We start from the raw sequence: 26475 nt of genomic DNA, 5'->3' as shown, positions 1-26475 counted from the left end.
AGGCATGTAAACCATAAATGTAACTAATCAGCCAAACAAGATTCATCTAATTAGGGAATTTATCTCCACTAGTTATTGAGGGAGTGACTCAATCCTGGATTTATAAAAGAAAAGGATTTGTTAACAACACTTAAATTCACACTCTGTAAAGAGAACTATGCACTGTTTGATGATATTGGCCAAACTCTAGACTATTATAGACTCACTATCAAGAATGTATTTGAGCTAGGTGGCATTGGCACATGCCTCTAATCCCAGCATTCAGGAGGTAGAGTCAGGCAGATCTCTGTGAGCTCAAGGCCAGCCTGGTCTACAGAGCGAGATCCAGGACAGGCACCAAAATGACATGGAGAAACTGTCTTGAAAAACCAAAAAAAAAAGAATATTTTTGATAAGAAATTATAATTTTAGTGAGAACTAGAAATTGGCCATGTTATTTCCTGACATTTAGTAATGATATTGTCACCTATACACAGGAAGTAGAAATTATATTGATTTCCTATAAGGACTCAACTTATATTTGGTAAATCTTCCCTTACTTTTCTACTATAGTTGAGATAACTCTTCTCTTAAGACCAAATTAGAACTGTCCTGGTAAATATTTAACCAATTTCTTAAAAGAGAAAAAAAATCCTGATTTGTGGTATTTGCTGATTTCAGTGGTGCCAATACTCCTGCTAGGTAGACTGTTAGCTCTAAGAGGGAATAGTGAACAAGCCCCACAAAGCAGAGGGTGATGAGGACCTCCTCTCCCCTCCCCTCCCTTACCCTCTTCACTCCTCTTCTTCACTCTTCTCTCCTCCTATCCCTTCTCTTCCCTTCCTCCTTCTCCTCTGTCATCCTTTCTGAGAAGGTGTCTTGCTGTTTTCCCAGCTTGTTCTTGAATGGCTATTTTCAATAGATCCTGCCATTTCAAGGTCTCAGGAAGTCATATTTTCTGTATTTCAATTCCCTAACTGACAAAAAGATAATAAATAAAAAAATGCCCTATCAATTACAATGGTAATAATTTTCCAATCCATGCCCAAGCACAAATACCTTTGAGGTAAAGATTATAACTCTAGCTCATCTGCAGTTTGCAGGCATTTCACCCACAGCTACTGCTCTAATCTTTTTCAAAATTTATTTTTATATTTTATTTATGTGCATATGTGTGGGATTATGTGCATATGGGTGCAGGTGCCCATCAAGGCCAGAAGAGAGTGTCAGAGATCCTGGATCTAGAGTTGGGGGCAATTGTGTGCCACCTGCCATGGATGCTGCAAACTGAAAGCAAGTCCTCTGACAGAACAGCATTCTTTCTTAACCATGGAGTCATCTGTCTAGCCGCTTGCTATAAATTCCTTCATATTGCTGAATTTTATTTCATTTCTCACCTCCTTCCTAATCATCAGTGCATTACCTTTTGGCGTCAGTAGCCACTATGTAGGCAGCTATAGTAGTTAGCAATAAAATTATACCTTAGGTTGATTCTGTAAAGTAGCCTTTAAAGATTTATATATAGGACTCTCTTTGGATTGTGCTTTAAAGGGGCAGAGGAAGGAGGACCAGGGAAGAGGAGAGACTGGTGTAACTGTGATGCTTTTCTCAGAGGCTCCAGAATCTCTCCTGGGAACTCTGACACTGAGATACTTCATTCACACAGTTCTGAACTGTGGTGATGGGGAAGCTCCCTTGTTTACTATTAAGCAGTCACTGATGTAGAAGGCAAGGACCCTCCTGCAAGGAGGTTCCATTTGGTGTTTCCTAGAGAGAAGCACAGCTGTGCATTTGAATAAACCATCAGCTAGGAGAATGAATGACTCTCATAGAAGAAAGACCTGAGTATATGCATTGTGCTCCTTAAACAGATTTGTTTCATAAGGGAACTCAAAAAATTCAGAATGGTCTCTTTTCTCATGAATACATACAAGATTAATGTTACAAGGATAAATTATATCTTCAGTCCTGAGATCACAACTTATTTTCATTATTTATTTCTTAATACCCTTTTCTTCATCAGAATATTCATATCTTTCTCAAGCTGTGGTTTCTAGACCTTTGGCTTGTGTATTCAATGTAGGTAGGTGGCTTGGAGGAGCTGACAGAAACATCACAAAATAACTGTGATAGATGGGGGCTGCCACTCTGTGGCCTTCAGTTCTTGGTGGTGGTACTCCTTTCTGACCGTATTCATTGTGGTAGGGTTTTATTGTTTTTGATGTTGGTCTGGAATGTGAGTCAGTTCTGGAAGTTTCCTCATGGTTTGGAAACTCCCGAATCTCTTACCCAACAGGTCTATGAATCAATGCAGGGTTCTGTTAACTGACAAGTGTACACATGCTGATCATATTACATAGTGGGCCAATGATTGTGAATCTACTCTAAGCGATATGTAGGATGGGACTATACTTATTGATTACCAGCTTCCTTGTATCTCATTTTCTTACTTGAAAGTCAAAATATGTTTTCCAGTTCCTTGGTATCAGTATTAATTTAGACTCTTCCTAGCATCCATAAAATATCTGGTTATTATTTTTCCTATGTGGGTATACCATGGTCTTAGGTCCTTTGGTGAAAATTGGCGGGGGGGGGGGGGATTATTGCCTTTCGGAGATTATGTAAATTTAAAAAGTTCTTTTTCATGGAAACTCAAAAGGTTTTGTTTAATTAAGATATTTGAATGTAGAAACTGAGTAATGCATCCTTGCTTTTTTATGGGTCATCTGCCCCATCAATCCATTGTAATATTTTTTCTTTTGGCCATATACATTAGACAGCATATTTCACAAACTTTAAGTCTATTTTCTCCCTAGAATACTACATTCTACCATTTGCACATCAGGGCCCCAAGACTTCATCACTCTTTCCAATAAATGTGCCATCTTGAGAAACCTAGCTTCAAGTGTCTCAGGGTCCTTTCATCCACAGTTTTTAAAAAAGAATCTACTACCTTTAAGCCTAGATTCAGTGGAGCAGTTACCTATGAACCTCTAAATCATTTCTGAACACTCTCCCCATGCTGTTTTTTTTTTTTATTGTTTTGGTAAATCAAGTGTCATCTGGCCCATGGGTCATACTTGGTGGCTCTCATGGATTAAGCAGCACTCACTGCGGCATGGATACCTCTCTGAGCCTTCCATCTTTTCTGCAATGGGCTCTGGTATTGTTAGCACCACTGCTTCACTGCTTCAACACTATCTTAAGTGTCTATCAGAATGTTAAATTTTGCATCACCTTATCCAAGGTTCTATTTTATTCTCTGAATGACATCTTGATTCAGCATGTTCAAGATCTTATACATATTCTTCCAACTCTTACTGGTTCCTTATGCTTAGTCCTGGAGCTTCATAGATAGAGAAAACTGTTCATCTCTTATAGTGCTTTCCTGAGGGATATGTTGTGAGCCCTAGCTACTGTCCTCAGAGGCCAGGCGGGGAGGTAGGGCTAAATCTTCATAGGCAGCATATATGCTGTGCTTTGTGATGGGCGGTTTTATGTGCCAACCTAACCAGGTTATAGTCATGTTACATGAACAACACTGGTCAATCTTGGTTGTGAGAGGATTTTGTTGTTGTAATGAAAGTCAAAATACCTCATGTAAGGAACATGAACCTATGGAAAGTGAGCCTGATTCAATGAGTAGAAAGAACTGTGCTGTAAGTTCCATGTGTTAACTGTTGTCACCAGTGGAGCACTGAGCGACATATCTGAATTCATGATTTCCAGAAAAAAAATCAACTTTTTGACTATACCATCACTCTGTCCTGTTAGTCCTAGCATGCCCTTTATGATGGCCTGTCCTGTGGCTTTTGGCCTTGCCTAGCTAATCCTTATAGTTGACTACGTGAATCTCTTACAATAAGTCTATTTCTGTATTTTTCTGACTACTTTTGCTTTTCTGGTAGATTGTTGCATGTTTAAAGACAAAGGCCTGCATACCTTCAGAAGAGAGACCTTACAAATCTTAAACAGTAACACCTTTTCAATTCTGTAGCTTCAAAGGACTTGAGGATGGCAGAGAGACATTATTTTCTGGGGTGTGTGCCCAAAGCTCTCATTCTAAGTTTTACAACCATGTTTTTTTTTAATGGAGACTTATTTTGGTACAGAAGACTTGAGAGGTTGGAGAATTCAGCTTTCTTTGCAGTCTATCCATTATTAAATTGTCAGGCCTGATATTTATCTTATTTTCTTTTTAGCTGTGAGGGGTAGGGGCTAATCTGTATGCCACCATACTATTCTTTATGTTTTAAAGATACTTTAACACACACATACACACACATATTTAATATATTTATTTGCAAATCTTACCCCCTTTTGTTATTACACAATGCTATGACTGACTACCATATATTCAATTCTGCAGCCTAGGAACACATGTTGACTTATGAGTTCTATAGTTTTTTTTTCAGCTATTTCTTGAAACTTTCCACCTTCTTGGATCTCTACTATCAAAAGAACTAGGGTTTAAGTGCCATAGTGTCTCTGTTAGGTTTCTGTTTTAACTCTCAAGATAATTTATACTGTTCTAATCTAACTTCATAATTGCCAGGATAGTCCTTAGAAATTCCATTCTGCTTATTCATATTCAAAACTCTGCTATGACTTAAGACTGCCTGAATACTGTCTAAAAGCCACCAGTGATCTCCCTTTTCACCTTACTGTACAAAGTTTGTCCCTCATTCATCAGGAGTGCTATTTTCCTTTTGACCATGGAACATTCGCACATGCTGTTTCCTCTTCCTGAACTATTTTTCACACACACACATCTCTTACTTAGTTGTTAGTTATATTTTATATATCAGTGCTTTGTGGAAACGTTCTCATCAAGAAAATTAATGGAAGAGGCTTGGAAGGCATTAAAGCATAAATAATCTCTTCCTATTTGGAGTTGACTGAAAATAGATCACTCATTTGTAAGGACCACTTCTGACTTGATTCTTGTGTTACACAACTGAGCATCTCCAGGCTGCTGTTGAAAAGGTCATTAATAATTTTTTATTAATACCATGTGGCTTAAAACACACCCCAGTGCTCAAGCCAAGTCCTGGCTTTTAGTAGTATTTACGCATTATCAAAGAAGTCTCTGATTTCCATAAAGCTGAATAACTTTTTAGCTTTTTTAAAAACAAGGGAATGGAGAGGGAATGAAATCTTGTTTTTATGGCTCTTCCAGTTGTTCGTTTTGAGCTCTGGTTAATCATTTTTGTTTTCGCTTGGGTTTCTATGCCTGATAGAATTTATGCTGCTTCCTCTGTTTGGGAATCATCTATTTCTCAAGCCCTATTTGGACCAAGCCCTATTTGGACCACTCTCTCTGAACACATTCTGGTTTCCCCAATAACATTTAGCTTTGCTTTTTCCATAAAACCTTTCTTCATTCCATGCATCACACTTGCTCTCATTTAAGCCTTCACTCTTATCTCAGCACTCAGGCTCTGTGCACTCTGTTAGGCCAAGTTCATAGTCCTTTGTGTGTGTACATGCTTTGTCTTTATGCCATGAAATTCTAGAAGTTAACAATGTTTGATTTTTAAGAATTCTTCACTGTTCCTAGCAAAATGTTTTGCTCAAAGAATGAACAATGGATACTTGGTGAATATATAATTCAGTTTAATGACTGACAGTTCTAGAGACTACTAAGGGATAATCAAGAACCACATAGGTGCCAGGAGCACAGAAATAATATGGTGAAACGGTGGGTTAAAGACCAGAAAAAGACCTAAGAGGAAGAAAATAAATAAAAACTATCGAAGGAAAGGAGACTTAGAGTCTCAAGGTTATTTGGTAGAAATGATGATGTTGTGACTAATGTGATGAGTCTTCAAGACCTCTGTGCTTAAGAGAAGTATACTGTCTTCAGGTGGTTTTCTTTTTCAGTTAAAAGTTAAAGACAATAAATAGGGAATTCAGTCCTGGGAGGTATAATGTATGTTCAAAATAAAAAATAAGTCAGAGTAAGAATCTTGCCCCATTGCACAAGAGGATATGAAATTTTTCACTCAGAAAACTGAAGTTCTAAAGATAGGGTTGGCCTTAACTGATCTCTATGGGATGGTGCCTTGAGGGTCACAAACAGTTGAGTAAATAAAACTGAAATACAGAAATCTTCTGTGGACTTTAGCATTTGGTTACCTATCATTGGTATTTTTATATAAGGTAGTCAACAGTTTTGGGTTGACTGAATTCAATTTTTATTCTTTTGTTTGGATATTATATTGACATGGTTTCCAAATCTGCTGTAAGTAATACTAAGTAAATCTTCAAAAGGCACCAGTTCGTCTACATTTTCTTTTGATTATCGTAGTCACTTTGGACAATAGTATTAAAACTTAGAAAACCCAGACTTTAGATGGCTGAAATAAGATCATTCAATCTTGCAGTCCTTATAACTGTTCAAAGTCAAGAGAGATAAAGATCTCCATTTGACATCAGGGCATACCAATTTTTAATACCTCAGTTCACACTAATACATTTTATGCATGAGCTCATCTCTTCTTTTATATTATGCACATTCCATGGTGCTTGTAAAAAATTTTCAACACAAGACTCATTGTATTCTATCACTCTTATATTCTGAGATTCCAGCCCCCAAACAGAAATGATCTCATAGTTGATGAATCAAGTCTTAGATGGAGTATGAAAAGGACAGATCATTGCTAGGAGAATTGGGGACATGAAGTGTGATGGCATTTTGAATTTTGAATTAGATACCCATCAACAAAAGAAGCTCAATTTTGTACCATAGCCCTGATCATACACAGGCAGGCTTTCCTTTTTCCTTTCAGGCAGTCTTAATAGCATGCACTTTATTTGCTTACCAAAGTAAAACTCAAAAGCATTAAATGTAAGACAAATAGCTGCAGTGATTATTAGAAAAAGTATTCTATATTGCAAAGCAATTTTCAGAAACAAGAAAGCTTTGATTGTAGCTTGGCACTCAGTGTAGTTGGCCAGAACACTATGAATCTGTTCAGTGTAAAAAATAGAATAAGACTTTTCTTGGTTTACAGCACATTATTTTTTATATGATACTTTTTATTTTCCTATTATGAATATAAAAATTTCTATTAATTCTTTCACTTGATAACAAACTAAAGAAGTAATGTTTTTCTTTTCTCTCTATTTTTTTGAAGTTTATAAATAGAGTAGCTGAATCAAAATCAATGTAGTATCAACATAAACATGTACCTGTGACTTCTTAAAGAAAAAATTCCCAGGACATCTATTATATTTAAATCTCACAGATATGATGGCACTTGAGTTTATTACATAATAATAATTGTTTTTGATTAGCAGACAAAGATCATGTGAGTCAATTATATTGGATAATTTTGTAACCAGAAATTAGAGGAAAATTAGATGCACATGTACAGCCCATTGTCCAGGGATGGTAACTTTTTCAGCTGACTGTTGTTATTTTATGAAGAGTTTTTATACTATGCCAAGCCAAATCATTTAGCTCGAATTTTATTTTGTCAAAGTTATATGCGCACATTTTTTATGATTAAGAACTATATAAACGTGGTACCAGAGTTAAGTTCTTTTCTTTCTCCCTCTATTCAGAAGTGACCCTTGTTTAGGTGATACTTAAGTTTCAAAATATGTTTTTAGTTGTTGCTCTTTGATTTTTATTTTCTTGTCCATTATCTATTGCAAGCCACAAATTGGGCTCATTTTTTTTCTTATCATCTTCCCCAATGATAAACTTGCACAGACAATTTAAATATTTATACTGTTGTTTGTACATTTATAAGATATTCATTGCTGAGTCATATGGTACAATATTATTTTTTACTTTAATACACAACTATTTGTTTTCACTAAAGTCATTTGTCAGCCAGTGTCTTCTTTTACACACAATAATGTGCTTACTGCTATTTCAACTTCAAGTGTTCTTGGCAAGTTTTTCTAGGAAGAACCACAAATCTGTTAAGCTTTTAATCATTTAGACCTTGTGACCTCTGCTCTTCGGCTCTGGATAAGGCTCCAGGTTGGAGTCATAACATCCCATACACGTGATGTTCCTCAGAGTTGTTCAGTTGTTTGGACATTCATATCTTCTTCCACAGTTTTCTTATTGAGACCTCAGGGATCCTCTGCTTCTCCATCATGGAGCCAGTGTTGAGTCTCTTTCTCTTTGGTCCTGGAGATACTGTTTCCTCTCATCTTTGGTTAAATCTTTTGTTTCTTGTACTACATTCCTTTGTTTTTCTTGTGAGAAATTTTTTCTAGAAGCTTTTAGAAAGAGGATATATCTGAGATAATGCCAATTCTTAACACATAGGGTTTTTTTTTTTGAGAATTAATTGTGATGTAAAAATAGTGTCCTTCTGCTTGCTTTCTTGCTAACATTTCATTGGACTCTGAACTTGACTAAGAGACACTAACAAACCAAGAGGAATTTTATATAAGACATTATTTTGCTTAGAGATAATGAAACCAAGAGTCAGGTGTAACTGGCACTTGTAACTACATCACTCTACTGATGCACTAAAGTACTTTTATTTTTTATTTTTTGTTTCCTTATGTTCTTGTTTTCTGAGACACTTTCATGTGTATCCTTGCTGGCCTGGAACACACTTTGTGGAGCACACTGGTCTTGTACATTCAGGGATCTCTAGTCCCACCCCAGTCCTGTAGCAGCCTACTCAGAGGGGCTACTCCTTCCACCTCAACTCCATTCACTGGAGACTCCAATCATTTATACAGACTAAGGGTCTCCCTAGCCATTTCATCCCCATCTTTACAAATTATTCTTTACCTTACTGCAATCTATTTTCAGGAACCCCTGCTCTCTACATACCTTTAATTCCTTAGGAACCCTGCCTTATGGTGTGGACAGAATCACCTTAACTCTTTCCTGCAGGTTTTTCAGCCTTTTATTCTTGCCCATCTCTGTTCCTCTCTGCTACCCACTAACTTACAAAAGCATGCTCTACAAGGCAATTCACAGCTACCACAAAGTAAAACAAAACAAGAAATGGAACACCCACCCAACAAAGATAAGACCAGATATCATCACTTAAAACCACCTTGATCATCCCAATTCCAGATGACTAGGCACCAGTGAAAAAACTCAAACATTAATAGCTGAGACAATGTCTCTACTACAATCCAGTAACCATAGTACAGTAGGCACAGAGAAGTACAGTGTAGTAGAAGCATAAGACAAACAGTTAAAAAAACAATTATCAATATGTTCAAGACTGCAAAGATGATATGAATTAATCCCTTAATGCTATGAAAACATTAAAAAAAGAATGGGATGAAATAATGAATACAGTTTGAGACATGAAAGTAGAAATAAAATCACTTAAGAAAGTCCAAATTGAGATTAATCTGAAAATAAAAAAATTAGGAAGTCAAATAAAAGTCTCAGATGTTATAACTGCTCTAGAGGTGGTGGGACCTCGGAGAACAGAGCCAATAAATAAGGTAGAGTAATTAATATAATAGCTAACTTCATTCAGAACCTTAGACAACTTATACTTTGAGGGTTAAAAAAGATCAACCTGAGTAAAGTTCTTCGGCGTTCAAGTTACATAAAATCACAAGGACAAGCCACTTGTGACAAAACATGTTTTTTCTATAGAAGCATTTACAGGATAGTTTAAGCATTTAATTGAATAATACCAGCAAGCAATAATGCATAATATGAAGTAAATTCATTCCTATCCACTACACCTGGGAGGAACATGAAAACATTCCAACAATAATTCCTTTTTTTTATGTGTGTTTTGAAGAAACTGAGGTCACAATTCTTTTTTTTTTTGTTGGAGTGTTGTCACAAGCACTCAGAATCTCTTCATATGACTCTATTTCTGGACCATGTTCTGACCAGAGGTAAGCCTCACCAACAGAGTACAAAATATAGAAGAGAGAAACCTTGGGCATTGAATATTAAGTAGAAGAAATGGGCATCTCAGTTAAAGAAAATGTTAAATCTTTACAAATGCAGGCATAAACATGCAAAAAAATCTGGGATACTAGAAAAACAATTAAATCTATGGAAAAATAGGATTAGAGGAAGGAAATAAACACAGGCCAAAGGTATAGAAAATATTTTCAACAAAACCATAGAAGAACTTTTTTTTTAATCTGAAGAAGGAAGTGCCTGTCAAGGTACAAGAAGCACACAGAACACCAAATAGACTGAGTAAAAAACAAATTCCCCATGATACATAATAACCAAAATACTAAATATACAGAAGAAAGAATATTAAAAGCTGCAAGAGAAAATACCAAGTAACATATAAAGGCAGACCCATTAGAATAACATAATTTCTCAGTGGAGACTTTAAAGCCAAAAGGGCGTGAACAGATAGATGTTCTACAAACTCTGAGAGACCACAGACACCAGCCTAGAATACTATACACAGCAAAACTATCAATCACAACAGACAGACAAAGAAAAAAATTCCACAATAAAACCAAATTTAAGGGAACTCTGTCCACAAATCTATCTCTGCAGAAGGCACTAGAAGGAAAACCTCAACTTGAAGAGGTCAAACACATCCAAGGAAACACACGGAATAAGTAATAGCAGACCAGTAAATCAAAAGGGGCCAGGGGTGGGGAAGCCTCATCATTACAACAAAATAGCAGGAATAAATAAATACTGATCTTTGATAACTCTTAATATTTATGGTCTCAATTCCACATTAAAAAGATACAGAGTAACTCATTAGATTAAAAAAAACAGAATTCATCTTTTGCTGCAAACAAGAAACACACCTAACCACCAATGGTTGACATGTCCTCTTGGTAAAAGGGTAGAAAAAAGATATTCCAAACAAAAAGAGTCAAGAAGCAAATATGAGCAGCCATTTTAATATTGGTCCAAATATATTTAAAACCAAAACTAATCAGAAGGACACTACATACTCATCAAAGGAAAAGTTCATTGAGACAATGTAACAATTCAAAACATACACCAAACACAAGGGTACCCAAGTTCATGAAAAAAACACTATTACAGCTAAAATCATGTATCTGCTTTACACAGTGATTGTTGGAAACTTCAGAACCCCACTCTCTCCAATACTAAGCCATCCAGACAAAAATTAAAGAGAAAAGTGCTGGAGTTAAATGATATCATTAATCAACGGACCTAAAAGATATTTTTTTAGAACATTTTATCCAAACACAAAAAAATATACCTTCTTCTCTGCAGCTAATGAAACCTTCTCCAAAACTGATCATTTTGATTGAAACACAAAGTCTATACAGATTCAAGAAAATTGAACTAACACTCTACATTCTCTCTGAGCACCATGAATTAAAACTGGATATCATCAACAACAGAAACAACAGAAAGTTCACAAACTCATGGTGTTGGATAAGTCACTAATAAATAAAAATTGGTCAGGACATAAATTAAGAAGGAAGTTAAAAGCTTTTTGAAATTGAATGAAAATGAATATACAACATACCCAAATCTGTGGGGCACAATGAAAACAGTTCTAAGAGGAAAGTTTATAGCAGTAAGTGACTACACATAAAAAGAAGAGATCTCATGTTCATAACTCAGTGATACACCTGAAACATCTAGAAAAAAGAGAACATAAAACCTAAAAGGAGTAGACATCAAGAATTAAACTCAGGACTGAAATCAATGAATAGAAACAGAACAAATGCAAAGAATCAATGAAACAGAGTTGGTTCTTTGAGAAAGTCAATAAGTTTGACAAAACTTTCGCCAAATTAACTAAGGAGAGAGAAGATACAAACTGATAAAATTAGAGATGAAAAGGAGGACATAACAACAGTCATTGAGGAAATCAAGGTATTCATTAGGACACTTTTTAAAATCTGTACTATGCCAAACTCAAAAACCTGAAGGAGATGTGTAAATTTCTTGAAATATTAGACCTACTTAAGTTCAATCAAGATCAGATAAGCAATTTAAACAGACGAATGATCCTTGGTCAAAAATTAGCAGTAAATAAAAGTCTCCCAACAACAACAACAACAACAACAACAACAACAACAACAACAAAATTCAAAGTCAGATGGATGAAGTGAAGAATTCTATCAGAACTTCGAAGAAGAATTAATATCAACACTTGTCAAATTATTCAGCAAAATAGAAGCTTAATGAACATTGCCTAATTCTTTTTATAAGAACACAATTACCCTGATATTGAAACTACACAAAAAACCCAGCAAAGAAAAAATATTATGTACCATATATCCTATGTGAACATAGATATAAAAATTTCAATAAAATGCTTGTAAACTGAATCCAAGAACACATCAAAAAAGGTTATCTCCAGTTATTAAGTAGGTTTCATTACAGAGTGTAGATGTAACAGTCTTATTAAATAAGAAAATAGAGATTCAGGGATGCCTCAATATACATTAACTGATTAATATAATCCACCATATAAACAGGCTAAAATAAAAAAAATACGATAATCTCATTAGATACAGAAATGGCCTTTGACAAAATCCAACATCTTTTCACAATAAAAGTCCTGGAGAAACTATGGATACAAGTTACATACCTAAACATACTAAAGGCAACTTACAACAAGCTCACAGCCAACATCAACCTGAACATAACAAGGATGTGTACTCTTGCCATACCTATTCAATATAGTGCTTGAAGTCTTAGCTAGAGCAATAAGACAACTGAAGGAGAGCAAGGGGATGCAACTAGAAAGGAAAAAGTTACAAATATCTTTATTTTCAGATATTTTATACATAAAGGACCCTATCAACTCTACTGGGAAATTCCTACAGCTAATACATGCAAAGTAACAAAATTAACATAAAAATTAGTAGCTTTCCTCTGTACGAATGTCAGACTAAGAAAGAAATTTTGTAAATAATACATTTCAAAATAGCCAATATATATATATATATCTTGGGATAATTCTAAGCAAGCATGTGCAAGTCTTGTATAACAAAAACTTTAAGACATCAAAGAAACAAATTGAATAAGACAACAGAAGATGGAAAAAAACTCCCATGTTCATGAATCAGTAGAATTAATATAGTAAAAATAGCCATCCTACCAAAAGCAATCTACAGATTTAATGCAATCCCCATCAAAATTCTAACACAATTCTTCACAAAAATTGAAAAGAAAATTTTCAGCTTCATATGGTAACACACACACACACACACACACACACACACACACACACACACACACACACACACACACAATCTGGGTAACTAAAACAGTCCTAAATAATAAAGAAACTTCTAGAGCTATCACCAACCCAATTTGAAGAAGATGCACTACAGAGCTATAGTAATAAAAGCAACATGGTATTGACGTAAAAACAGACATGTTGATCAATGGAACTGAATTGAAGACCCAGACATAAGTTCATATACCTGTGGACACTAAATCTTTGACAAGAACCTCAATGTAAATCCAGATACCCTGAATCTGATAGAAGAGATAATGGGGAATAGTTTTGATCTATTGGCACAGGAAAAGACTTTCTAAACAGGTCATTGATAGCACAGGTTCTAAGCTAACAACCAATGAATGGGACTCTGGTGGTTTGAATAGGAATGGCCCCTATAGGCTCATGTGTTTGAAAGCTTGGCCCAAAATGAATGGCAATATTAGAAGGGGTGGCCTTGTAGGAGGACTTGTGTTACTGTTGGGGTGGGCTTTGAGGTCTCATAAGCTCAAACTATGCCCAGTGTGTTACACCATCTCCTGCCTGTGGATCAAGATGTAGAACTCTAAGCTCCTTCTCCATTACCAAGTATGCCTACACACTGCCATGCTTTCTGCCAGGACAATAATGGACTAAACCTCTGAAACTGTAAGCCCATCCCAGTTAAATGTTTTCCTTTAGAAGAGTTGCCATGGTCTTGGTATCATCTCATAGCAATAGAAATCCTAACTAAGACAGGAACCTCATGAAAGTTGAAAGCTTCTGTAGGGTAAAGGATCCCATCATTTGGACAAAATGGCAGGGTACAGAAAACAAAGAGTTCTTTACCAATTATAAATATGGTAAGTGGTTAACATCTAAAATACAAAAAGAACTAAAAAAAAATACAAACAAATGAATAAAACTAGTTATCAAGAAAACAAATAATTCAGTTAAAATGGAGCACAGAAATAAACAGAGTTCTCAAAAGATGAAACGTAAATGGTTGAAACATTAAACAAATTCATGATATACTGCGTGATGAACTGGTTCTGGAGTGGCACAAATGTTGTGGGAGTAAGCAACCACTCTCAGTGCCATGCCTGACACTGCTCTCATGGCCAAGAACCTGAGATTTTATAGGCCATGGATCAAAGGAAAAACCACATACTACCGTTCTTTTTTAGTTTGTTTGTATGTTTTTCGAGATAAGGCTTCTCTATGTAGCCCTGGATGTCCTTGAACTCACTCTTTAGAAAATATTGGCCTTAAACTCAGAGATCTGCCTGCCTCTGCCTCCCGAGTGCTGGGAATAAAGGCATGTGCCAGCACTGCCTGGCTTCATACTCCTGTTCTTAAAGGATGATAGCAGTACAGTGACTCCTTAGGACATTCTACTATACCCACAGATCAGTGTCTTACTCAGCCATCATTGGAGATGATTCCTCTTGCAGTAGACAAAACTAATGCAAAGTCTCACAAATGGATATGGTGCAGTGAGTGAGATATTTTGGAACACCCAGTCCTAAATGGGATTTTTAAAAAATCAAACTATTCCCTCAGGGCTCAGGGAACTATGCAGATGAGGCAGAGAGACTGTAAAAGCCAGAGGGGGTGGATGATATCAAGGAAACAGTGCCTTTCAGACACAACAGGACTGATGCACATATGAACCCACAGACTGAGGCAGCGTTCACAAAGCCTTCACAGGTTCAAGCCAGATGATGTGCCATTGTGGAAAGGAAGAAATGGAGACAATCTTTCATACCTAACCAAGAAGCTATCTACAATTGACAACCACTCACCAAGGAAAACAATTTTGTCCAATGGAGTCTCACTGAGCATATAAATCACATTTAAGTGTAGGTCTTATGTCCAGCAATAGATGACCAACACAAAGTGAACTCCACAGTGTTTTTGTAGACTTTTTGTCTCATATTGCTTTGTTTAGTGAAAATTTTTTAATCTCCTAGTCTTTTGCTTGTATATTATAGTTTCTGGTTTTGTGGTTTTATGATTTTTTTATTTGTGTGTGTATGTTTTTTTTTCCTTTTTTACTACTTATTGTTATTCTGCTTTGTTTACTTTTTATTTACCCATTTGTTTTTTAAAGAGAGAGTGAAAGAAGGCATGGATTTGGATGGGTAGAGAGATGGGGAGGATCGGAGAGGAGGTGGGGAATGGGAAACTATAATCAGCACTTATTGTGTCAAGCTTCAATTAAAAAAATAGAAGAAAATAAGATACTCAAAAGAAAAGGAGAAGGAATATGTAGGTTAATGTATTTTGCTGAAGTAGAATATTCAAATATGGTAGTTGACAGTAATTAATCTGTGATAAACAAAGCAATAAAATGTCAGTGTGCAAAATAACCTTGTCAGACTCCTGATATTACACTGCTGTCTATCAATCAGTCATACCAATTACCAGCATCATAGACTGTTAATACCTTTCTGTTTGTGAGGAAAGTGGCATGTTAGAATGAGATAGTGTTCATGGAACTGCCCTAAGGTGTGAATATCCTGTGGAGGGAAATCAACAGCAAAGGAGAAAATGCTTTTCCAGTTGTTTCTGCATAGGCTGCTCCTATTTGATCCACCTCATAATATGTGAGTCAGATTTATCATAGTAGTGGCTCAAGGGAAACATTATAGATAAATGCTACAGTTATTCAATTTGTCTTTTAAAAATGGAAGTATATACTAACTATGAGGTATCTGTATGCTTGTATGAATTTTTTTCAGGTAGCTTATAATAATAATAAACAATGCTGGTATTTTTTTTTTAATCTCTGATGCTTCTTATTTTAACCATGAAGAATTCATGTTAATCTACTGACCTTTTTGTTTATATAAACAAGAAAAGATAAACTTGGGCTGGCAAGATAGCTCAGCAGGTAAGAGCACTTACCAATAGACCTGAAAGTGGAAGCTTGAGCTCTGGAACCCACATGGTGGGAAGATCAAGCGAACTCCTTCCTTCAAGTTGTCCACTACACCCTGCAGCATGCCTGTGTACTCCTAAATTAATGCATGTTTTTAAATGAAATAGTAAGCTCACTTTGCTTATCATGTTGAAAATCAATAATTACTAATCAGAAAATATAATTTTCTAGTGCAGTTTTGAGATGTTGTTTCTCCAGTGCCTTACACAAAACCATTTATTCTCAACATGGAAAATTTACTTTGAAGGCACTACATATGTTCTTAGCATTAGCTCTAACCTTGAACTTTTGTAGTAAATAGAGAAAAAGTGTTAATTACGAGAACTGCCAATCTAAGTGAAAAATGGAGTGCTGGAAGTAGCATGGGTGAAGGCTTGACCTTCTATATCAATGAGGTGCCTTAATAATGAGGTCTCAATTTGGAAATATGACTCTGGAATAATGAGACTATGGGAGGAAAAAGAAGATCATGGGATCTCTATTAACTCATTCATGACTCCTAATTAGTTTTTAAATACTGTCAGGCAATGTTTAATGAAAGGCTTCTCAAGAATATGAAATGAATAGAGGTGACACTATTTATTCAACCCTAATTGGTGTTAACTAAAGACGTTTTGTAAGGCTCTTCCTAAATAATGTGCATAGGATAGAAGCATATAAAGATGGCTTCTTTCCCCAGACACTTAAACAGGCCTACTTAGGCTTACCCAGTTGAGTCCATAGAAGGGAGTGCGCTGGATGGGAAGTTTGGGGTTGAGTACTAGGTGGTGTGAGAATTGGCATCCTCGGGAAGTCCAACATGGCCACCATTGACAGATACAAATCCTTCAGGGAAGCCTGTATCCAATAGATACGTAGGTTACAATTCAACCTTCAACCACGCAATTCTACTTCTGATCCTACCTTGGCATTCAATTTTGGAAATATTTCTTTGTTAAAGATTGCTTTTGGTTGATACAGTGATGCAGGCACTATTATTTAGCCACAATACTGAATTAAAAATCTTCGAGGGTTTAAAAATGAGAAAAGGAAGAAACAAAGTGCTAGAGAGGCCCACAGAAATCCACAAAGATACCCCCACAATAGACTGCTGGCAATGGTTGAGAGACAGCCCAAACTGACCTACTCTGGTGATGGGATGGCCAAACACCCTAATAGTCGTGCCAGAAACCCCGTCCAATGACTGAGGGATCTGGATGCAGAGATCCACAGCTAGGCCCCAGGTGGAGTTCCGGGAGTCTAATTAGCAAGAAAGAGGAGGGTTTATATGAGCAAGAATTGTTGAACCCAAGGTTGGATAAAGCACAGGGACAAATAGCCAAACGAATGGAAACATATGAACTATGAACCAATGGCTGAGGGGCCCCAAACTGAATCAGGCCCTCTGAATGGGTGAGACAGTTGATTGGCTTGATCTGTTTGGGAGGCATTTAGGCAGTGGTACCGGGTCCTGTGCTCATTGCATGAGTTGGCTGTTTGAAACCTGGGGCTTATGCAGCGATGCTTGGCTCAGTCTGGGAGGAGGGGACTGGACCTGCCTGGGCTGAGTCAACCAGGTTGATCTCAGTTCTCAGGGGAGGCTTTGCCCTGGAGGAGGTGGGAATAGGGGATGGGCTGGGGGGAAGGGGAGGGAGGCAGGAGTGGGGAGAACAAGAGAATCCATGGCTGATATGTAGAACTGAATGGTACTGTAAAATAAAATAAAAGAAAAAAAAAGTTAGAAAAAATGTTTGGACATCTAAACCACTGTCTGAGCTTCTGAAGGTATCAGAGGCCTCAATCTGTGTGAATAAGAAATCATTCATTTCTTGTGTGGCTCTTAAGAGTGGGAGTGTGGGTTGTTTCTGACCCCCTTTGCCTGCTCTTGGGACCCTTTCCTTTTCTTCCTACTGGGCCACCTTGTCCAGCCTTGATACGAGGCTTTGTGCCTAGCCTTATTGTAACTTGTTATGCAGTGTTGGGTTGATATCCCTGGGAGGCCTGATCTTTTCTGAAGGGAAACCAAGGAGAAGGAGTGGATCTGGGGGAGAGAGGTGGGGGTTGGGGGTGGGGAGTGGGGGTTGGGGGTGGTGCTGGGAGGGGAAACCCGTTAGGATGTAATATACGAGAGAAGGATAAATAAATCTTTAAAAAGGGCCGGGCGGTGGTGGCGCACGCCTTTAATCCCAGCACTTGGGAGGCAGAGGCAGGCGGATCTCTGTGAGTTCGAGGCCAGCCTGGGCTACCAAGTGAGTTCCAGGAAAGGCGCAAAGCTACATAGAGAAACCCTGTCTCGAAAAACCAAAAGAAAAAAAATAAAAAAAAAATAAATAAATCTTTAAAAAGAAGTTGTTGAGCGACACCGATGCTGCAGGTGATGTTTTGGCCGTGGACAGTTTGTCTTCCTTCTTAGAAACAGTCCGGGCTGAGGGGAATGAAGCAGGAAAAACATCTCATAGTGGAAATGAGTGATATTTACTGAAGGCCAGTGTGGATGAGCACAGTTGGATGATCAATCCACCTTAAGCCATGATGATGACTTTAGTGGGTAACTTAGATGACTCTATTGTGTTTTCAGAAGAGATGTGGACACATGGTTGGGAGGCTAATTAGTTCAAGAACAATTTTTACCCAAGGGCCAAGTACTAGGCATTAATCTTTACACTCAATTTCTCTGGGATCCATTGCAGTCACTTCTTCCAACTTCAACTCCAGCCACTTAGGCTTTGATTTCTTAGCTTATGTCATAGTCAGCTTCCAAAATCATAAAACTGTCTACCTGTCTCCAGTCACTCTACCATGATTGAATGGATAAACATACAGTGAAAGCAGATATGTACTTATTGTAAGGAGGAAGAGAAAGTGGGACACTTTTTCTACAGTGGGCCACAGGATAGGGATTCATGACCTAGAGACCCTCTTCCAAGCAAAATATAGCTCCATGAGACTATGTAATTTATACAGAAAGTAAATGTAATGCTCATAGTTCTGGAGACCAGGAAGTCCAAGATGAAAAATTTAACATTTGCTACAAGCTACCTTGCTGGGTGACTTCCTGAAAGAAGACAAGGTGGGTAGGGAGAGAAAGAGTGAGGAGGGTGTAGACAGAAGGAGAGGGAGATAAATATTATGATATTTTTTAAATAAGAAAAAGAGGTCACTCCGTAATAACATTGAATCCACTCATGAATATGAATTTAGAAGAAAATGCTTAACATTACAGTTGTCAGTGTAGATTCAGATGGTGTTTTCCTGCCTCTGGGATGATATCTGAGTTATCCTTAGGTCCCTAGCACAGAGTCCTGAGGACATAACAGTTCAGTTTAGATTTATGGTCTCACCACAAACATTTTTATGAGCCTTGGCTAATGACTAATGATAGCAGATTTATAGTGCATTTTTCTCTTTTCCATGTCATGAGTCCAAATACTTGTTTATCTTCCCTAAGGTTGGTTCTATAAGCCTGGAGATATACTTCCTTGCAATTAAAAAAACACTTATACTATACTTATGCTAGGGATGCTGTGGCTATAATTTAACTTTCAGTGAATCTTGGAGAAAATAAATGGGCATCATGTATTTTGTTTGCCAAATCTAGCTACTGTAACTCTACAGGTGGTTCACTGGAGGAAAGGGTTTACCCTCTTATTCAAGGTTATAAGCCCTAAACACTGAAAACTAGTATGTTTTTGCGTGGCACCCATGGATGAGTACAAAGTATTTCTCTAACTCATTTAACAAAATCAGTATGTTCTAAACCAATTTTGCTCATGATTTACTTCTAAATATGCTCAGCATGACTCTTGAAGTCACTTTTTGTAGGGTAAGAGAATCTTTATAATATTTTAAGGAACATTTCTTCTATAATTTTGGACTAAGTTATTCTATAGCAATGCATTTTCTTGAACAGCAAAATTCTTAAATTTGTTTTTCAAATAATGAATATTTGTTGATGAATATTTCTGAAGTGTTCCCCACACTCTCATGTCTACTTGAAGGTGATACAGCCAACATGACTTCTTCTAAAATAATTGGCATCATCATGATTATCATCGATATAAATCCTTTTGGCTTTTCATGTATGATACACCCCAGTCTGTTGGTCCAGGCAGCCCCGTTATTCCTGTTGTACATGGTCTCACTTTGTTATACTCCTGCCTTTTCAGCGTGCTGTCTTTTCTCTACCCTAGGCACCTGCTGTGCTCCACAGTTGGTGCTTTGTTCTTTATAGGTGAATTTTAGGTGTGTAAAGTGCTGCTTTCTGCTTGTCAGTATTACTTCCCAAGATGTGCTCTGTGCAACATCTGAGTTCTATAAAATGTTAATAGTTGCCTAAAGAAAAACCAGCATGATTGAAAAATGTAGGAGACAGCAGGGTAAAAAATGAAACCAGTAAAAAGTCAAAGTAGCTCACACAACTGGAAAGCCTCAGGCATTGATCATGGTATGTATATAAGAATTTTTGATCTTCTCTATGTTCTTCACTTTACTAGAAGATCTCATGAGGCACTTTATAAAATCCTGGCATGACTTACAATTGCTATGTTAACTCAGGAGTTATATGCAGAAATATATACTAAACACCAAAAGTTCTACCCCAAAACCTTAGTAGTGAAAGGGATAAAGTACGGGCACATGCTTTGCAAAGATAACATCACTTATGTGTTGATGTTATCACTTTTTAGAGATAGTCTTTAAAATATAGTAGACAAAGTGTGCAAACATTAGGATATTAATTGACAGTTTCGCCCTTCAAAGTGAGAGTTAAATTTATGGTTGTTAATGCACTGGAAAGAAGAAGCATGTTATGGTTTAGAGACCATCAGACTTAATGATAATAGCCTGCTTGTTCTGTGAATGAGCCCAAGGAGACGATGTATCTTAAGATTAAATAGAATTCAATGCTACAAATAGAAACTTCAAGAAAAAGGCTGAATGATAAATGTGCTTCTTTTTCCCTTTGAAACTTCTGCTTCCCTTTATTCATGTCCTCTTTAAAAATATACTTTAATTGAGGGCTGGGCAGATAACTCAGTGAGTTAAGGGTACTTGCTCTACAAACCTGAAGTCCTAAGTTCAAATCCCTAGAACCCATGAAAAGCTAAGCATGATGTCTGCCATTATCCTCTTGTCTCTGGGCATGCACATGGACACACATATACACATACCACATATTATATGAATATTAAAATCAAATGTTTTGAAATTACTCTGTCACTTTTGAAGTCATTATTATTAAATGTTCAAAGAAATGTTTGCTCTATTTGTTGAAAGGAGCAGCTTAATGATTGTTTAAATATATATTATATCAATCCAGGTGAGTCTATTAAATGGATAACAGAATTTATTAAGATGTAAGTTGAGGAAATATACTCATGATTACAGAACAGAGTAGACAGCAGAAATCATCCTCTGATCTGATCAAGAGCAAATCCACTTTGCAGGCAGGAGCGAGGAGTAGGGGCATGTAACCCTTCTCTCTTTGCTTATAAGAGGTCACATACAATGGCAGGAAGCACTGCCTTATTTGGGCCATATAGCCCAAGGTCATAGGCGGAGTAAATACCACTACATTTCCCCCTTTTGTCTAAATAAGAAGGTTCTCATCTTAATGCAAACTATATACAATAATAATTATTATCAAGTATTGTGCAGGAAAAACAAAGGATAATAACAAACAAAAATGGAATTACAACCAACAAGAATAACATCAAACAAGAGACACATACTAAAATCCAGAGAAATCTGGAGCATAGGTAAATGGCACATTACAGAGATCATTCTAAAAGGTATCCTATCCTGAAGAATCTGAATCTAGTACATAATATGTTCTAGCTAAGATACAAGAAGATTATGACTGTAACTATCTAGTCTACAACTCCATCAAAGACCTGAGACGGAACATAATAATATCTGAGAAAACAGGAGGTGGATGCAAGCAACTTTCGGGAATCTTGCAAGAGTAGACAGAGACAGCTGGCAGCCTGGACAGTCACCTAAAGTTTTTCAACATTGTTGGTGCATTCAAATTGGCTACAGGCCTAGAGTATCTGACAGACCATTTTCAGAAGCAGGAATTTTTTTTTTTTTTGGTTTGGAAAATTGAATATATTTTTTAATAACAAACAAAATATTTTGTGATTAAATATTCAAAAGAAACAACCAAATATTATTAGATTTACAGTACAAAAGATTTCAAAACAATGAAAAATTTAGCTTATTAAGAATTAAATTTTTGAAAAAGCATTTAGTGGGTCATTGTAGTCATTGCCTTCAAGTTAGATATTTTTAAACAAATGAAAAAATAATGGAAATATATCATATAAATTATTTAGAATAGATAGTGATTAAATGAATTTTAAAATAAAAAACAATAAATAAAATTTATTTACACAACATTTGACATATTTCTTTCAATGGGAAGGTATTTGAAAAACATAAACATTGGAGAAATGATATATCTGTAACTAAATATACCTGTTACTCATAAAAGTGCCATTAAGATGTCCAATATTTTATTAACTTATTTATTTCTATAGAATATGTTGTGCTTCAAACCTTTGATTTACAATATCTGAGTATTTTAGCAAATAACATCACAGAACAGATAACTAATATGGTTAAGCATTTCTGACAATTCTTTTCTTTTTTTTTTTTTTTTTTTTTTTTTTTTTTGGTTTTTGGTTTTTCGAGACAGGGTTTCTCTGCGTAGCTTTGCGCCTTTCCTGGAGCTCACTTGGTAGCCCAGGCTGGCCTCGAACTCACAGAGATCCGCCTGGCTCTGCCTCCCGAGTGCTGGGATTAAAGGCGTGCGCCACCACCGCCCGGCTGACAATTCTTTTCTTTTGTTTTGTATTTATTGCCTTGTGCATTTGTTTAATAAAATATCTACACTTATCTATACCCAAGAGAAGCTGATATAAAACTTAGAGAGGCTGATATAAACCTATGTGAACTAATGGTATTCTGAAAAAGGCCCCTGTGAATCTAATCACTTTTGAGTCCTATCTCAGCTCTAAATAGCAATTGCATGATGCAGAAAATAGTATCTACCAATATCAATGCTAGTTTCCACATGTAATATGAAAGGACCATTTGGAGCGCAAAATATATACCCAACAATCCTCCAAAGCTCAAATGAAACCCAATGACTCCACTTACTGATGCATTTCCATTTATTTGGGTAGCATTCTGCCTTAGAAATTATACTTTGATTTTTTTTTTATGTATAAGCTTGATTCACATCTATCACTTTTCTAACATTCTTCTTATAGTTTTAAGAAAGGATAACAGTTATTAAAAACCCTTCGACTTTCACAGTTGCTCACTGTCACTGAATATAGAAACAATGTTTACCTGCATTCCAATGATACCAGTAAAGTTGCTCTTACTCATGGCAGAATGGTACATTTGTTTACAGAATTTTATTTACTACACAAGAGTAATAATATGTCCCTATTTAACAGGTTTCTGGGCCTTAATATTTCTTCTCTAAAAAGCAAATACATAGTTTCCTTAATTTGGCTTTTTAGAGTTTCAAAATTTCTATTATATTTAATTGAACAGAAGCAGGAATTTTGAAAGGCTATCTTACCTTGTCTTGGCAGAGTTCAGTAGTTGATTTTCCTTATGTTCCACTCATTCAAAAGGGACAGTATATGTATTGTCAGCAGTTAAAGCAAAGGCAATTCTTGGCCCAGCAGGCCATTTTGTGCCAAGAAGAAGACAAATTTCTGAACGGAAATGTCTCAGAAGCCCAATATTCTCTCTGGATCAGATTGGTGTAGCCAGGATCAATCATGTCTCACATCAACAGAATTCTAAGTTATCAAAACATTTAAATGCCATATTCTCTAGGTCTATGAAGCATTTGAAGGTTATCGATGCATCTGACATATGTTTCTATAAGTCTGGAAAACCTAACTAACCTAACTACAGAAATGACAAGTATGAGTGACTATAGCTCAGTAAGTCTCTTCTAAAATAACTTAAGGACTAAGGCTTCACATTAACAAAGTAAAGTTTGTTAGCAGATGTACTGTATAAGGACAATGACCTCAAAATTGTGACAATACACAAAATAGCTTAAACAGAGGTAGGAATGCATGGTGCAATATGCGATATGACAATAAAATCCTAAATATATATCAAATATAAAATATTCTAAGCAAAGGTAGAACATACATATTGTACAACAAATATAATTTTACATTTGCATCAATATACAAAATATTTCAAAAAGGAGTAGGAATATGTGTACAATACAACAAATATAGTTTTGTATTTGTGTCAATATACAAATTATCTTAAATAGGAATATAAGAATAGTTTACATTTGTATCAATATACAAGAATCCATATCAGTGCAAATTGTCTAAGGCTGATATTTTACTGAATTAATTTACTACTAAATATAATAATTTACCTTAATATCCTATACCTATCCATTCCCCCTTTTCTTTTCTAAAAGAGAATACTGAGTCTAATATTTTCTTCCACCCCCAACCCATAACCATTATCCATAACTCTGAGAAACATAAAAACTTTGGGAGAAAGGGTGTCATTTTCTTAGAGTTGCTTCCTGCTCTTTAGGGGGCAACATTATCTCTGTGGGTCCTGTACGAAAGCTCCAATAGTTAGGTCTCAGTTGTACTAACTGTCGATTCTGCAGCCAGTCTCACAGTAATAGGTAAGGTTGTCTGAGATTCTGGCTAGAAGTGTAGTATGACAGGCCATCCTGTTGTGGGACTATCTTGAAGAGTTTTCAGCCCAAGGTTGATCATAGAGTAATGATCTTAAGTACCATGGCATCTTTCTGGACCAAGAGGAGCTGTTGTTGTGGGGCCCCATATTCCTTCTGGAGATTTCAGAGATTGCTATTTGGGAAGACTTATTTTCACTGTGGAAAACTTGAACATTATTGATATCAAAATGTAAAGTTTGGATTTAAAGATGACATGACATGTAAAAACGGATTCTGAGAAATCAAGAATAAGCATGGAGAGAAATAGAATCTTGATGACAATGGTCTCTTTTTATTGGTTTTCTTCTATTCCACACCAGGTGGCTCTTCTGAGACAGAATCTCTTAACTTTTTCTTTTAGCAATACGCTTGTGTTGAGAGAAGGAGGGAACCAAATTCCAACTCCAAAGCCAGCTTGATTTATAATTGAATCGAGACTACAACTATTCTAGAGTTAAAGAGATATAGATGTTAAGCAGTGAGATATTACCCTTTAGAGTATATTGGTATCAGTAGGTTCTTCTCTTCTGCTATAGACTTCTGGGTATCCAAGGCCTTATGATTTCTTGAAGATGGGTATTACTATTATCCTAAAAAGACAAAAACCAGAACCCTGCCCCAACCCTTGTTTGTTAAATTTTTCTTATAACTTGTAGAGATGTCACATCAGTGGATGAACTTTTACTTCTCCTCATCAAGGGGTTTCTCCTGTTTGAAGCAAATTTTTACTAATTTTGTTGGTATCCATAGCTTTTCTTCTCCTGCAGAAACAAAAGCAAAACCCCTTCCCCAACATAGGATGTATCCTGGTTTCCATTCTGAGGTCAATACATCTTTGTAATAAAGTGATTGGTTTAGCTCAGGAGTTTTTTCTTTTGTCCAGTGTATCTCCGCAGCTGTTGTTCCTTTCTCTTCAAAATTGAGAAAATTCAAGGTTAATAAAGCACTATGCAATCTATTTCTAGGAGTCATTGTTACCTGTTGCTGTTTATTTAGCATATCCTTTAAAGTTTAATTGGATCTTTATATGACTGCTTGGCCTGTGGGATTGTGTGCTATACCTATAATATGTTTTATATTGTAATAAGCAAAAAATTGTCTCATTTTATTTGAGACATATGCTGGAGCATTGTCAGTCTTACTTTGTTTTTTTTTATGAATTCATTCTTCATTTTTTTCAGTTTATTAACACGCCAGAGCTTTATTATGAGAAAGAAAGCCATCTGTTAATAAGCATAAGCTACGAGGAGTCTCTACTGGCAGTTGACTTGAGGTTATTGAGGATCAGGTTCAGGAAGCTGGAGATGGAACTGGTCCTCAGCATCAGAGGTAGACAGATGCTAGGTTCTATCCTCATCTCTCACATCATGTCTTTTTTCTTTTTTATTAAGAAATTTTCATTTTATATACCAGCCACAGATCTCCTCCCACCCCTCCTCCCACCCCCCAAGCTTCACCCAAATCACAACCCCCATTCCCACCTCCTCCAAGGCAAGGCCTCCCATGGGGAGTCAGCAGAGCCTGATACACTCAGTTGAGGCAGATCCAAGCCCCTCCCCCTGGACCAAGGCTGTGGAAGGTGTCCCACCATAGGCAGTGGGCTCCAAAAAGCCCGCTTGTGCCCTAGGGATGGATCCTGATTCCATTGCCAGGGCATCCCTTAAGCAGAACAAGCCACATAACTGTCTTGCCTATGCAGAGGG

General features: G+C 36.5%; 1 protein-coding gene across 4 annotated transcripts in view; it reads right to left on the bottom strand.

Annotated features, from left to right (window-relative positions):
* LOC143273854 (uncharacterized) overlaps positions 1–26475 on the bottom strand; it is a 91076-nt gene that overhangs the window by 55254 nt on the left and 9347 nt on the right. For all 4 annotated transcript variants that reach the window (XR_013052077.1, XR_013052080.1, XR_013052078.1 and 1 more), the window contains one exon: positions 16758–16887. Coding sequence is in view for 1 of the 4 variants with exons in the window: in XM_076574181.1 (XP_076430296.1) it covers positions 16758–16887 (130 nt within the window). In the remaining 3 variants the exon portion in view is untranslated. The remainder of the gene's footprint in view (positions 1–16757; positions 16888–26475) is intronic.

This window comes from Peromyscus maniculatus, chromosome 6 (assembly GCF_049852395.1).
Source record: "Peromyscus maniculatus bairdii isolate BWxNUB_F1_BW_parent chromosome 6, HU_Pman_BW_mat_3.1, whole genome shotgun sequence".
Lineage (NCBI taxonomy): Eukaryota > Metazoa > Chordata > Mammalia > Rodentia > Cricetidae > Peromyscus > Peromyscus maniculatus.
The sequence above is the reverse complement of the archived record's forward strand: the minus strand, read 5'-3'. Positions and strand labels throughout refer to the sequence as shown.